Source organism: Gossypium arboreum, chromosome 11, assembly GCF_025698485.1.
Source record: "Gossypium arboreum isolate Shixiya-1 chromosome 11, ASM2569848v2, whole genome shotgun sequence".
NCBI lineage: Eukaryota > Viridiplantae > Streptophyta > Magnoliopsida > Malvales > Malvaceae > Gossypium > Gossypium arboreum.
The window spans coordinates 10,265,284-10,279,136 of NC_069080.1; the positions used below are offsets into that span (position 1 = coordinate 10,265,284).

Sequence of the window (13,853 nt, forward strand, 5' to 3'; positions counted from 1 at the left end):
GGTGGTAGTGGGGCGACCAGAAGACGGGGCTCCAAGAAAAAAAAAAAAAAAGAAGATGCCCAACCAAAAAAGTATACCTTTTGATATACAATAATTAGCAGAAAATTATAAACACCAAATCCTCAGTAGTTGGATATCATAAATTATAGTTGTGTTTGATTTCATATATACTGTTGATATTGTGGGAGAGTATAGAAGAGAGGGGAACGGTTATTGAGAAGGTCGATTCACTCAGTCGGGGTGAAGAATCAGAAGTTATGAAAAATAGAGGTGGAGAGAGTTTGAAGGTTAAAGTCCCATGTAATATAGTGTTAATGTGTTGGACTTACCCTTTAGTTATCATTATGAAATGTGTAAGAGAGATGTATTTGACTTGTTCATCTTGACTCTGATAATATAAAATAGTTAAGTCTACGTGATGTTTGATTATCAAATGACTTCGTGTTTCTAACGAAGACCAGACTATCCATTATCCGGATGGTAATCTTCTCGGGAGGATGATTTCACAAGTAACCTCCCAACTCGTTGATGACAAATTTACTATTTAAATATCCTCTAGACTTGTCACGTGTCCTAACACAAGTGGGTAACATATATCTATATGCAACTTACCTATTCCTATTCCTATTCTGTGGGTGGAAGTGATAAGCGGCAGCAAAGATACTTACCTTTCGAATATTTTCCAAATTATGTCAAATTAATCTCACCACTCACCTAAGATGCTTACTAAACGTTTCCATTTCACTGTATGTTTATTCTGCTGTCTTCTTCTTAGCCTACAAATCCAAGTGCTTTGGTCTATTGTCCTCTAATCTAGATTTGTGCTGAATCTAATTTACTATTAAATAATCATATTATATATATATATATATATATATATATATATATTATCACTCACGTGATTTAAAAAGTAAGCAGTTATTGACATGATCCCTAAGTAATTAAACTCCAGAATATTGGGTATTTTTGGCAGGGTGGGTTATCGTTTTTTGTTATTATTGGCTTGACTTAAATGTGTCTGCATCTGCATGCAAGTGATGAAACAACAAAACCTTAGTACTTTAAACTCTCCAGCATTACGATATTAAAATAAATTATTAAACTAAATAAATATTAAGTTTTATTTTAGCATCGAAGTAAGTTAGTTACATATATGAAAGTAATGGCTTTCCCCAAATCACTTTATGAATATACTACGATTGTAAGTTGAGAGAGAGAGAGGAATAGAGCAATTCTAGAATGGGTGGATTTAAATATTTGTGCTTTGTTGCGAATTAAGATATGCTAAGTATTATATACAAAAATGGGTGTAGATACTAATTCTATCAAAAGAGTTATCAACTACCGTTAGTTTAAATTGACTTGTTAAATCTATTGTATTTGGCAGTAAAGCTGTTATTAGAGTCAATGCGCAACTTAATCGTTTAAGAAAATTTTTCTTATGTAGTTGTACGACACAAAAGATTATGTTTTTTTTCTTACAATTATATATCGATTGGAATTATTTTGGAAGAAATGTGTTTTCTTGCTGCCTGGAAGTTAGCGAAAAAAAAAAGGATTATTTGGTTGATAAAGGATTTAATTTGAGAAAAAAAGGAGTGTGTCGTAAAATTCAAAGAAAGGCATAAGACTCCCATCTTTTAATCACATCAAATATCCTTGGAGATTTGATTCTCCGGCCTTGTTTTGTTTTTCCAAAGCTAACCGCTTTAATCCATCAGCAAATAAAAATTATTCTATGTGCCCCGATTTCGATCTAAGATGTAACACCTTGCCTGCATGGTCCGACCCCACCGTACCTAACATGATATTAACTCTCTAATATTTCACTCTAATTGTGAATTAGCTGTCCCAAACCATGATTAGACCTTATGATCAGAAAAATAAGAATATTTATGACCCATCGACGGCGACCAGGTTTCGTTGAAAGCCCTTCACCACCAACCTTTTCTTTTTGCCTTGATAGCCTACGTATGGGCTTCTATGCCGACTAGCAAATTCAAGCCCTTGTCGGCAAATCCCTTAACACCGTTGGGTTCCACTTTCATTTTGTGGCTTGTGACTTAAAATATAATGTTCTAACTATGACTCGTATTTGCATGTAAACTGATTCATAATCAAATTTAGACTTTGCTTAAATCACAAATTGTATTTATTTGTTCGGTTTTCTTTCTTGAAAATCAATTCTTTGACTTGGTAACAAATCTTGCAGCTTAGAAAGGAATATGAACACAGAATTTTGTTCCCGGATATTGACAGCAAGCACAATACAAATATGGGTTATGGACGAGATTTCCATTTGCTACACATATTAATTCATCACTTTCGTTGAAATTTGTTGAATGTTTTTGTGAGTCTAAATATCTCAATAAGGTTAATTTCTCTATTTATATAATGTAGTTCTGAACATAACGTTTTAGATAGGTCCCATGCATACTAACACGTATCTTATTCTAAAGTTAACACATATTCCTTAAATGAAGGTTCGCTTGTATAATGATACGAACCCATTTCTTGCAAACTCATGTATGCAAATAATGCAAACAATTACTACTAAAATAATAAGATCGGTCCATCCCAGTTGGATAATCGGATGGTGAACAACATAACAAAACTCTTTATTTTTTTTTCCAGGAGAATTCTCGCTATCTGCGGAAGAAAAACCATTTTGGAGGAGTCGCTGACGACAAACAACCTCTAAAATTTAATCAGTATCTCTCCTTTATCCTATGCTTTGCCCTCTTTGTTCTATTGATTTTGTACAATTAATGGAATATGTGTTTTTTTTTTTTAAATGCCGCGTAGGGAAAAGACAGTGTAATCAAAGCAAGAAGAATCTAATAAAGAGCTAGTTGGATATTGACTTTAACAAATATATATATTGTTTAAAATGTTGATTAAACTCAATAGGGTAGGGCTGTAGGCATTGGCTTTTATTTCATTTCGTTGCTTTATGCACCAAATTGGCATTCTTGATTTCAGTGGCAGCTGTTGTGATTGTATAACACAGTGCAAAAGAATAAATATTCTTAAAACAAGGTTAGAATTTCATAAAGGTGGGATTGAAGTTTGACTTAAACTAGTTTTTTTTTTCACTAACAAAATTAATTATTACAGTTCCATATCACAAAACGACAACAGGGAAAGGCGATAGAAAGCATAACACGGCTTTGGCATGATGATTAAGGTAAAGAAAAGAAAGAAAAGATTTCAATGGGAAACCCTTCAACCAACCAGCAACTTAATTGATATTTGAATCACAATTTTATACTTAACAATCAAAGTTTAACACTTAAACTTGTGCTGCTGCCTGCAACTACGGAAGCATCGAGTGCAATATATGACGGCATATATATTGGAATTAGCCGACAGTCACACGCCGATGGCTAGACACAATTTATGCTAAGCCTAGCTATAGTGCATGCAAGGAAAGTGTAACATCTTTTTTGTAATGCAAAAGTTGTTTGTTTGAAAAAATGTCGAGCTTTTATTTTTAAGCATGGGTGGGGAGAAAGAGGAAGCATTTGGTGAAGCCCGAGGCGTGAAACTATGATTAAGGAATACTGTCTTTTTCCTTTTTCTTTTTTTTTTTTTTTCATCTCATGGTTTTTTTTTTTCATCTCATGGTCTTCTTCATCTTCTTCACGATATTTGAGATGGAATCAGGGATTCATGTGCAAATAGTGTGAACATACATATACACATATTCGTTTAGGCTTTTTGTATTGCATATCAAAGAAAAAAAAGGAGATTAAAATGAAACAGAGAAATTCTTTCTGAAAAAGAAAAAAAGAAAAAAAAAAGTGATTAGACTTTCTTTGGGGCATAGTACAACAATTTGGAAGACCTTGACTCAGATATGATATGAAGTGAGAGAAAATATATTTTCATATGTCTGAAAAACTTTATAATTTATATTTAGGCTAATATTTTATGCAATAATATATTTTTCATAATTTTAAAAATTATGGTATATTAATTTCGGGTTTGAAATTATATACACCGAAGTTTATTTATTTATTTTTGCTTCTTAAATTATATGAAAAGTAGTATATTTTGAGACAGGTGAAAATACTACGTAGGTCGACTTTTTGGTATCCCATGGGTTGGTGGCATGGCCTAGAATCCCGCTACTTGTTGCCACTCAACGACTTTGTTTTTAATGGAGATTAAGATGACACCGTTTGGTAATAGAGAGCCAATGGTGGGCAGGGAATGAGTTTGAAGTTTCAAAAAGATATATCATTAGAACATTCTCCTTTTCTTCTCTCAACAACAACTTGATGGATCATTCTCTTGACGTTATTCTCTCAACTAAATATCAATTATGTGTATATATACAAAACTGTTAATTCCTACCCTTTTTGTCGGTTAATATCAGATGTAATTGATAGCTACACTTCTTCTCTCTGAAGGGTATATCCAAGCTAATTTAATAAGTACCTATATAGAATCTCTTCAATCAAACTAGTATAAAATTATCAAGTTGTTTGATTATATAGTGATGCGGTAGTAGGACTAAAAATTAATTTTCATTAGCTAGCGGGCCCAAGTGTATGACAGTGACTATTCTGTCTTATTTTTGTTTTGAAATAGTGAAATAAGTAATCCCATAATGGGTTGAGGAAATAAATATATCCTCAATTGCTCGTGCTACACTTGAGAGAAAAATGAAAATGCATGGACGAGTATCCTTCCTTCAAACACCTAAAACAATCCGACAGGCCATGTGGCTCGGAGATCATTAGAAAACATGGCCACTTTGATCATTGTACGTACAAGGGAGAAAATTTTAAAAAAAAAATGTGAGAGGATTATAATGATTATTTGCGGTTAGGAAAGAGATATATTAGCATATCAGCTAGAGTTTGCAAGGCTTCTAGAGAGCACATTTATGAAAATGGAAGACATCTTGATTCAGTAAAGATAATGGTCCCCATCTATCGAAAAAAAAATTTGCTTTATTTTTATTTATCATATCTATATACTCATCAACATAACTGCTGTAATAATAACCTTCTGACTTTAGGAGCTAAGGTATGATTTTATATGTAGGGTTATTCTGTTATACACTAGCATTCACCACGTGGCACAATGGGTCGGACGATGAGGATGATCTGGTGAGACTCCAGAGGTCCATTTCGCTGTTATAATCCTGAGTTCCATTGTAAGACCTGTTGTATCGAAGGGCTGGTGATTGGAGATCATGATGATGATGATCAGCACTGGGGTTGCTGTAGCCCATGGAGATGGAGTGGTCATTGAAGCATGCTAATTGCCTAGATGTCTCGGTTTGGCCGTTGAGCTGGGATGCGACAAGCCGGTCAAGTGCTGCCCAGTTTGTGAGCCTTGAGTTGGGATCACCACTCATCTGATTTGTGATTGACCCTTCATTGTCTACTATCATGGGTTGGTAACAGTTCTGGCTACTGGTGGAGTTGGGGCTCTCGAGGCTTGGGAGTTTCATGAATGAGTCTGGGTAGCTATTGCTGATGGCTGTCTCGATTGGCCTCATCAATCTCCAACTGTTGTTTGCTACACCCTCTTCATTGCAATTCCTTCGCATGTGTTCCAGTATCTGCTCCAACTCTCCTTCGTTGCATGCACTCAACATATGGTTCCTGCTCTCTGAACCGAGAGATGAGCTATTGGGGTTATCCAGGGTTTTGTGGTGATTTTTCTTCTTGAAGATACGACATACCACCCATCCTTCTTCTTGTGTCCCCTCCCCCATAGCATTGGACACCTTCATTATTTAAAAAGGAATGAGAAATGCACGTTAATTTAATGACCCCCCCCCCCCCCAAAAAAAATAGTATCGGAGTTATATATGGGTATAGTATTTCTTTTAGGTTAGGACCTAACGTTATACTATATATATATATATATATATTTATATTCCTTTGTCCTGTCTTGTTACAACGTCAAACTTGCAATAAAGTTGTGACAGCTTTGGTTTCCAAATAGTAAAAGATCGTGCCTGATCATTGAAAAATACCAAGTAATGAAGGAGGGAGAAGGAGAATGGAGCTTAAAGGCTTACAGTCGTTTCAACGATGTTATCATCTAGCCTGTATTCGTGCATGATCCAATCAGATTTTTGGCCATGAGGGGCTCTCCCTTTGTAGAACACCAAAGTCTTCCTCATTCCGATCCGCCGGCAGTTGCTATATATCACCTTGTCTCGGCCGGTCGCTTTCCAAAAGCCAGCAGCCGTGGCACGGTTCGTGCGAGTCCCGGTTGGATACTTTTTGTCTTTGTGGCTGAAAAAGTACCAATCGTTCTGAGGAGTAGTTCCAATTTTGCAGCTCTCTGCAACATAATTAAGATCAACCTTGATAAAGTAAATGACTACGGAACATAAAATCAAAGAACAAAATTATAATATAATATACCTTGGATATCCCAGGGCTCGAGCTTATTAAGATCAACATCCCGAATTACATCTAAATCTATTTTCTCATATGAAACCTTCTTTCTGAGATAGTATTGTAAGAGCTCCTCTTCGGTGGGATGAAATCGGAAACCGGGAGGGACTTGGGATTGTCCATTTACAGATATGCTCATATTTTCCGGCATTTGAAACGAAGAAAGACCGAGGAAAAGGAGATGAGATGAGAGAAGTAACTGATTCCAAAGCTTGTGTACCAAATGGATCGTGTGTAGAGAAGGCTATATATATATGTGCGTTTGCAAACATAAAAAGGCCAAATCAAGATGCAAAGAAAAAATAAAAGAGAAAAAGGAAAAAAAAAAGGGGGGATGGGGGGGAGGAGGGGTTCGGGTATTTGATGGGGACAGGTTGGGGTGGCTAAGGCTAAAGGCAAAGAGAGGAAGTGTGGGGTACATAAACGTTTTACTGTGCTTTGGAGAAGAGCCAGCTACCTAGTTGGAAAGAGAAACGGCATTATTTTGGGATAAAATGGTGAAGTGGGATCCAAATTGTGGGTATCAACTATCAAAATGAGAGGGGTGTAGGACCCAGGGTGGGGGCAACTCAGAGTGCGGGGCGGGGGGCATGCCTCCATCAAAACTGTGACCTTCGACCTTAAAATCTCCACAGAAAAGCACCTCTTTAACTACCCAACCTATCCATCATCACCTCCCCTCCCCCCTTCTCTTTCTCTCTTCTCCCTCAACCCTTATTTTATGCAACCACTCAGCCCTAAAAAGAAAGGGATGATGTAGTAGGCATCAAATTTGAAGGTGTACGTGGGATGGAGCTGGGATGATGATGAGTACTAGCAAAACTTAATCCCCATAACATACTGGTTACCTTTTTTTTTTCTTGAAAAACTCCAAGCAGCAAGAGTGATTATTTGCATTGTTCAGTTGCATTTGCTTCCCCTTCATGATTATTGTCTTCACTTCACCTTTTGTTTCCATCTATTTTTGGATTTCTTTTTTATTTTACTTTTTGTTTTCACTTCAAGTTAGCTAGCATGTATAAATGTGAAAGGCTGATACTTGTCTCTAGTTATTTTCATTCTACTGAATAGTAATGCATGCCAATATCTCTTTCTTTGAGAATTCTTTTTTCAGGCTTTCCCTTCTGTGCTGTCAACTGTACTTTTGAATGATGAATTCAATATATCTGATGAATTATTGGCAACACTTTTTGGGTGCAAAGTGAATCATCTTTTTTACCGCACTCAACAAACCGTATTATTTCCTATTGCTGCTTAATATTCCTTATTGTTTAACATCAATTAAATTTACATTATTAAATTTCTTTTCAAACAAAATTAGCGGCACATAATTGGTGTAGTTGTTAAAATGCACAATTACACTCTTAATTAATACTATTGTATATTGTCCTTAATAGTTTTTACACACAAAGCAAAATGAAAATAAATCTCAGACTCATTAATTACCTAACATTTAACTAATATTAATCGATGGTCAGATCACAATACGTAAAGACAACTTATATTAGTAATTTAATCTAAACATGTTCTTAATCTAATCGAAAATAAGCAAACCGATTGAAAGACTGACATGTCATTTAACAAGTCCAATTAAACATATGTTTTATCTTGAGCATCGGAGCGAATAACTCCCAAAAGATAAATATAAATGTGATTGACTGGACTCACAATATATCAGAAAAGACCCAAGTAAAATAGATTATAAATCCATTTATAAATTTATTCACTTGTGACATTTATATTGTAACCTATCTTAATCCTGAGTGGATGATAGACTATATATGTGTGACTTATATACTTTGGTGTAAGTAAAAGTCTGAGTTTAAATAGATAAGGAACAAAAAACTGATGCGTTGAGTATACAACTTCTACAGTATGTAGCATCATTCACAATAGTGGAATTTATAATCCAAGAAATGGGTGAATGATATCCTTTAATTGGTTTTACATGATAGATAAAAAGTAAACGTGGCTACAAATCATTAGTCTTTGTGATAAATGATTTAATTAGTATTTAATAGTAATTGACTTTTCATGAAGGAATGTGTTATCATGAGAAAAAATAGGATTATATTGAAAGAACAAATTTATCTCAAAGAGATATATCCTATGAGGGTAACACAGTTATGAAAATGTAATTAGACAAGCACTAATTGAGTAGCTTTCATAATGGTATATAATTAGGGTGAGCTCATTCATGATATTACAATGGAATGACTTTGTGACTAAATGAGCTTATAATTAATAGGAGAAAAATTAAAACTTAATTTTAAATCATTTGAAAAATTAAAACTTAATCTTAAATCATTTGAACCCTAATTATATATATTAAATCTTTCCATCTGTTAGTTCATTGAAACCATAAAAGAATTGCATAAAGAATCAAATGAACATAAATGAATGAAAATGATAAAGTTAGTGAAATGGGTCACATTCGGGAATAAATGTGTTTTCTCATTAAGTATAAAATGAGTTGAAAATTAATTTAAGTTTTTAAATTGTAATTTAATTAATTAATTGAAGTTCGAAAATGGAATTAAATTAATTAGTTATTGTGAATCCATTAAACTGAAAATTAAATATATTTTCTCATAAATTCTTTTATGGTAAAGTTGTCATAATATTAACGGTTTATAAGTGCTAAAAGTAACATGTTCTAATCTCATTCTTAATGCGATTTTGGGTGATTATTCTATGTTAATGGTGAATTTTATGCCCAATCCTTTAAATTCATATTTTTATACTTAGGAGAGTATTTTGGAGTAAAAGGAGTGAAAAACGAGCAAAAACCAAAAAATCGGAGCGAGTTACAGGAGTTACATAGGTTGGACCATTCCACACGGTCGTTTGAGCCACATGGGCTGTTACACAGCCATGTGGCAGGCTGTGTCGATTTCGCGAATTGCACTCTGAACAGCGAAAAAACGTAATTTTTAGGGTTTTTCGGGCATTCTAAGACCTATATATGATAACAATAAGAAGATAGGAGTAAGTCATCATAGAATAGTCAAGAAAACAACTTGAAAAACACCATTAAAGTCGATTTTGAAGTAGATTTCCATCAAGATTAAAGACTCCCAGTTGATTTCCGAGGAGATTATCATGAGTTTCTTTATGTCCTTTAGTTATACTGTATTTGGGATGTTTTTATTTGTAAGTATGAACTAATTTTTTAAATACCTAGCGTAGATGAACCCTATGATGAATTATATCTTTTAATTTTTATTTTACACAATAAAGACTTAGATCTTGTTCTCAATTATGTGGGTTTAACTCTTGGTTTAAATTTCTAGACTATTGATCCATATTTGATGTGCATAAATTAGAGGAGAAATAGACCCTGTTTAAGAGTAGATCTAGCGTAATTCTAAAAATAAGACGATATAAATCTACCAGGTTAGAATCAAATCTAATTGGGGAATCCATAGATTGAGTTAATGCGATAATAGGGGTTTTAATTAGAAAGAAATTTCAATTAATCAACTTAGAGTCAGTTACTCTTATTCTTGATGAGAGATATTAGCATAATTTAAGGATTTCTATGGATCAAGATACTAAGTGAAGAAATTGTGTAATTTAGATTGATAATTGATTGTAGTAGAAAGAACATATGTTTTCTCCCTACTTATTGTTTAAACTGTTCCCATTTAGTTACCCTTAGCATGCATTTTAACATGTTAAGTTTAGTAAATTGCATTTTACAACTCAATGAATCCTAGCCTATTTTATCTTTAATTTTGCTATCTTTCTGCACTAATGTCGCTACATGAGTTAATTTCAGATTGAGTCCGAAATTGTCATCGCAGTTGATAGATTTTTGTAATGTCGTTACATGAGTTAATTCCATATTGCGTCAGAATTGTAGCCGCAGTTGATAGCTGTTTGATAAGAGCCAACCATGAGTGAGCTGTCCAGTCCGGTGTAACTACCAAGGATAGAAGAATCATGAGGGAAGAACACCTGTACTATTGAGGAAAACATCAAAGGATAATGTGTGAAGAATGAAAGTGAATTTTGCTGGACCACCATTCTTTTACCCTATTTTGAAGCTTGCGGCCATGACAGCTTGAGCCTCCTTTGGGAGAGCCAACATGAAGGCTGATGCAGATCCACTCCTGATGAGGAGATCTAAGTGCAGAACAATGAGAAATGGATAGATTTAATCAAGTAGCCTAGGAATAGTATTCTCCATAGGATTCATTCTCATTTCTTGAAAACACTGGTGATTACTCTATGTTTTCTACTGTATGGAAGTACAATGGATGCTTTGTTAAATGTTATCTTATTAAATCTTATTTTTATTATTTAATCTTGCGGGTTTGAATGTTCTAAACAAGGAAGTGTTATTACAGTCACTAACACTGGAAGGTGCAGTGACAGTTTGAGCTAATAAGCATTTAAGCAGAAGTTAAGTAAAGACTAAAGGAATTTAGTCCACTTGTTCTTAATAGTGTCATATTGCCATCATCGGAAGGTGAGGTTAATGTGCATGGTTAAGTCCCAAATTAAACAAAAGAGTGGCATTTGGTAAAATATATATTAATTTTATTGTGTCAACAATCACCTATCTTTTATACCGTGTGAGTACTTAGTACACCGCTGAAGATTCATGTTGGGGATCCCAATTTATCCATAGCATACTTTATCTTATTATTTTCGAGTTATTTCTTTGACAACTATACTCACAATTTATCTCATTTCCATCTAGTTATTGCACCGACATTAATAGATAAAAGACAACCATCCCTGTAGGATCGATATTCGACAGACTCACATCTGGCTATTATACTTGCATCGACAGCGTACACTTGCACATTATTGCTGTGACGTTTACAGCCGATCAATAATGACATATAAAATTTAGGTTCCTAGGTATTGTTTTACTACTTGGTTGTTAATCAGATATTTTCCTAATTTGTTCTTTGTCGCATTCGTAGTTAATTAATTAATTTAATTTTAGTTTTAATCAATCACTTGAATTTATCTGTTAAATAATAAAAAGTGTAACAGCCCTGTTTTAGCTAAATCAGAACAGTAGTTTCGGAACCACAAATTCGAAGTCATAAAATTATTTTAATATTATTTTTGGTGATTATAGCATGTGAATATATATATATGTGAAAATTTCGTGAGCTAATTTTATTTTTTAATAGCTCAATTTGAGAAAAAAACTAAATCGCGTAAAATACAAAAGTGACATCTATAAGTTAAAAGTGTTTATTTGATATGACTTATTAAATGAAAGGTCCTTATGTTGTAATTAGACCATTGATAGTGGGAATGGTCATAAATGGTCATATATTAGGTGATTTTATAATGTTTTCATTAAGGGTTGATAAACCATAATATGTACATATTTTTACCCCATGCTTGACATATTTATGGATGATTTTTCCTTGGTTTCATTGAATTTGATGCTCCTAATCCTTTAATTTCATGTTTTATACTCAGTAAAGCTTAGGATAGCAAAAAGAGCAAGAAACGGGCCAAAAATGGACAAATTAGGCCTGATTCAGTGTTAGACACACGGGTAGACCACATGCCCGTGCGTCATGGTCGTGTCGACATTAATCCAAGTCAGAATTGTACACAGCCTGAACGCCTGCACACGGGCGTGGCACACGGCTGTGTCCCTGTCGAGCCCATGTCTAATTCTACTCGGAAAATACCACTTTTGAGGGTTTTAAAGCATTCTAAAGCATATATAAACACCTAAAAAGAGGGAAAAAAGGGGACATGGAGAGTTGAAGGCAGAAAATACTCAAGGACAACCATCAGAATCACCTCAGAGGCAGGATCTACATCAAGACTGAAGAATTCCATCCAATTTCCTAGAAGTTCTTTGGGTTTCTTTATGTTTTGTTGTTTTCCAAACTTTGAGATGTTTTCCATTATTATTATAAACTAAACTCCCTAGATACCTAAAAGAGATAAAACCTAAGACGGATCTTATTATTATTTGAGTTATATGATAAATACTTGTTCTTATTCTTAATTGTGAATTTAACTCTTGCTTTAATATTCTAGGATATTAATTTAGGTTTTTGATGTACTTATTTAGTGGAGCAAAAGTCCCTCTTTAAGAGTAGATCATTCATAATTAAGCAGAGTTGCATACAATCCTAGAGATAAGAAGACATAAATTTGCCGAATTAGAGTCAAATCTAATAAGGGAATCCATAAATCGAGTTAATGCGACAATAGAGGTTTTAATTAGAAAGAGATTTCAATTAATCAACCTAGAGTCAGTTGTTTTTAGTCTCGAGAAAGATATTAACATAAATCAGGGATTTTTACGGATTAAGTCAAGTGAACAAATCGTCTAATTCAAAGGTAATAAATGAAGTCTAGGTGGATTCTTCCTTGGGTATTGTCTTCTCGATTGGTTTTTAAAAAAGTATTTTTCAACTTTAATCTCTGTCGCAATCTTAGTTAATTAGATAATTAGTTTTAGATAAAATATTTTCTTAAATTTTAGGCTAGATAATAAGAAGATAGTAATTACTAGTACTTTTAATCCTCGTGGATACGATATTTTCAGTCTCACCATAACTATACTACTGTTCGATAGCTGCGCTTGCCTTAAGTCAAATTTTTAGTTAGTTTCATGACCATCAAGGGTAAATTTGGAATTTGATAATTAAGTTAATAAAACTATAATCAAATATGAATTTTGTCCATCTTTCATGCTTTAGCCGATTTTTGGAAGTGAAAAACACCATTCTATACTCATCTAGGGTTCTGCCCTTTGAATTTATGATTAAGGTATGTTCTTTGCTCGGTTTTTGATGATTTCTATATTTTTGTGATCGTTGCTTCGTGTTCTAGCTAGCTAGCCCATGCTTTAATTTTTGAAAGTATTGATGATTTTGAAAGTTTCCATTGATGAATGCTTGAGTTCTTGAATGTTTGATGATGGAAAATGAGTATTTGTTGATAGATTATCATGTTTTGTAAAGAGATTTTCAGTGAAATTGCATAAAAGGGGTTAATTTGTGAAAATGTGAAAATATAGAGTAAATGTGTGAATAAATAATAAATATGGGCTAATATGTACACTATGAAAATTCGGCCTAGCATGAGCATGTTGAAATTTTGTGTATTTTGAGTTGTTTTGAAATAAGGACTAAATTGAAAAAATGTGTAACTTTAAGGGTAAAAGTGAAAAAATACCCAAATATGTGTTAGTGGATGAAATTGAATGTGTTGATGAATAAAATAGTTAATTTTGAATGTATATAGATCAAGAACGAAAGAAATCGGATTTAGATCAGGGAAAACGAAAGTTATCGAATAGTCAACCTTGTCCGTTTATTTTGACTACGAGGTAAGTTAATATGCAAATAAATGTATTTGAACTGAATTATATATGTTTTATTATCATTGAATTGATATGAATATCGAATGAGCAAGTTTCAGCAATGA

The 13,853-nt window shown here is 33.6% G+C and overlaps 1 protein-coding gene across 1 annotated transcript; it reads right to left on the reverse strand.

Annotated features, from left to right (window-relative positions):
* Positions 1-4,941: 4,941 nt before the first annotated feature.
* Positions 4,942-6,809, reverse strand: LOC108472571 (NAC domain-containing protein 43). The gene is made up of 3 exons (XM_017774116.2): positions 6,396-6,809; positions 6,044-6,312; positions 4,942-5,746 (listed from the first exon to the last, which is right to left on the reverse strand). Exons 1-3 carry the CDS (start codon positions 6,577-6,579, stop codon positions 5,066-5,068), a joined length of 1,134 nt encoding a protein of 377 aa, XP_017629605.1. The 5' UTR covers positions 6,580-6,809; the 3' UTR covers positions 4,942-5,065.
* Positions 6,810-13,853: the final 7,044 nt, after the last annotated feature.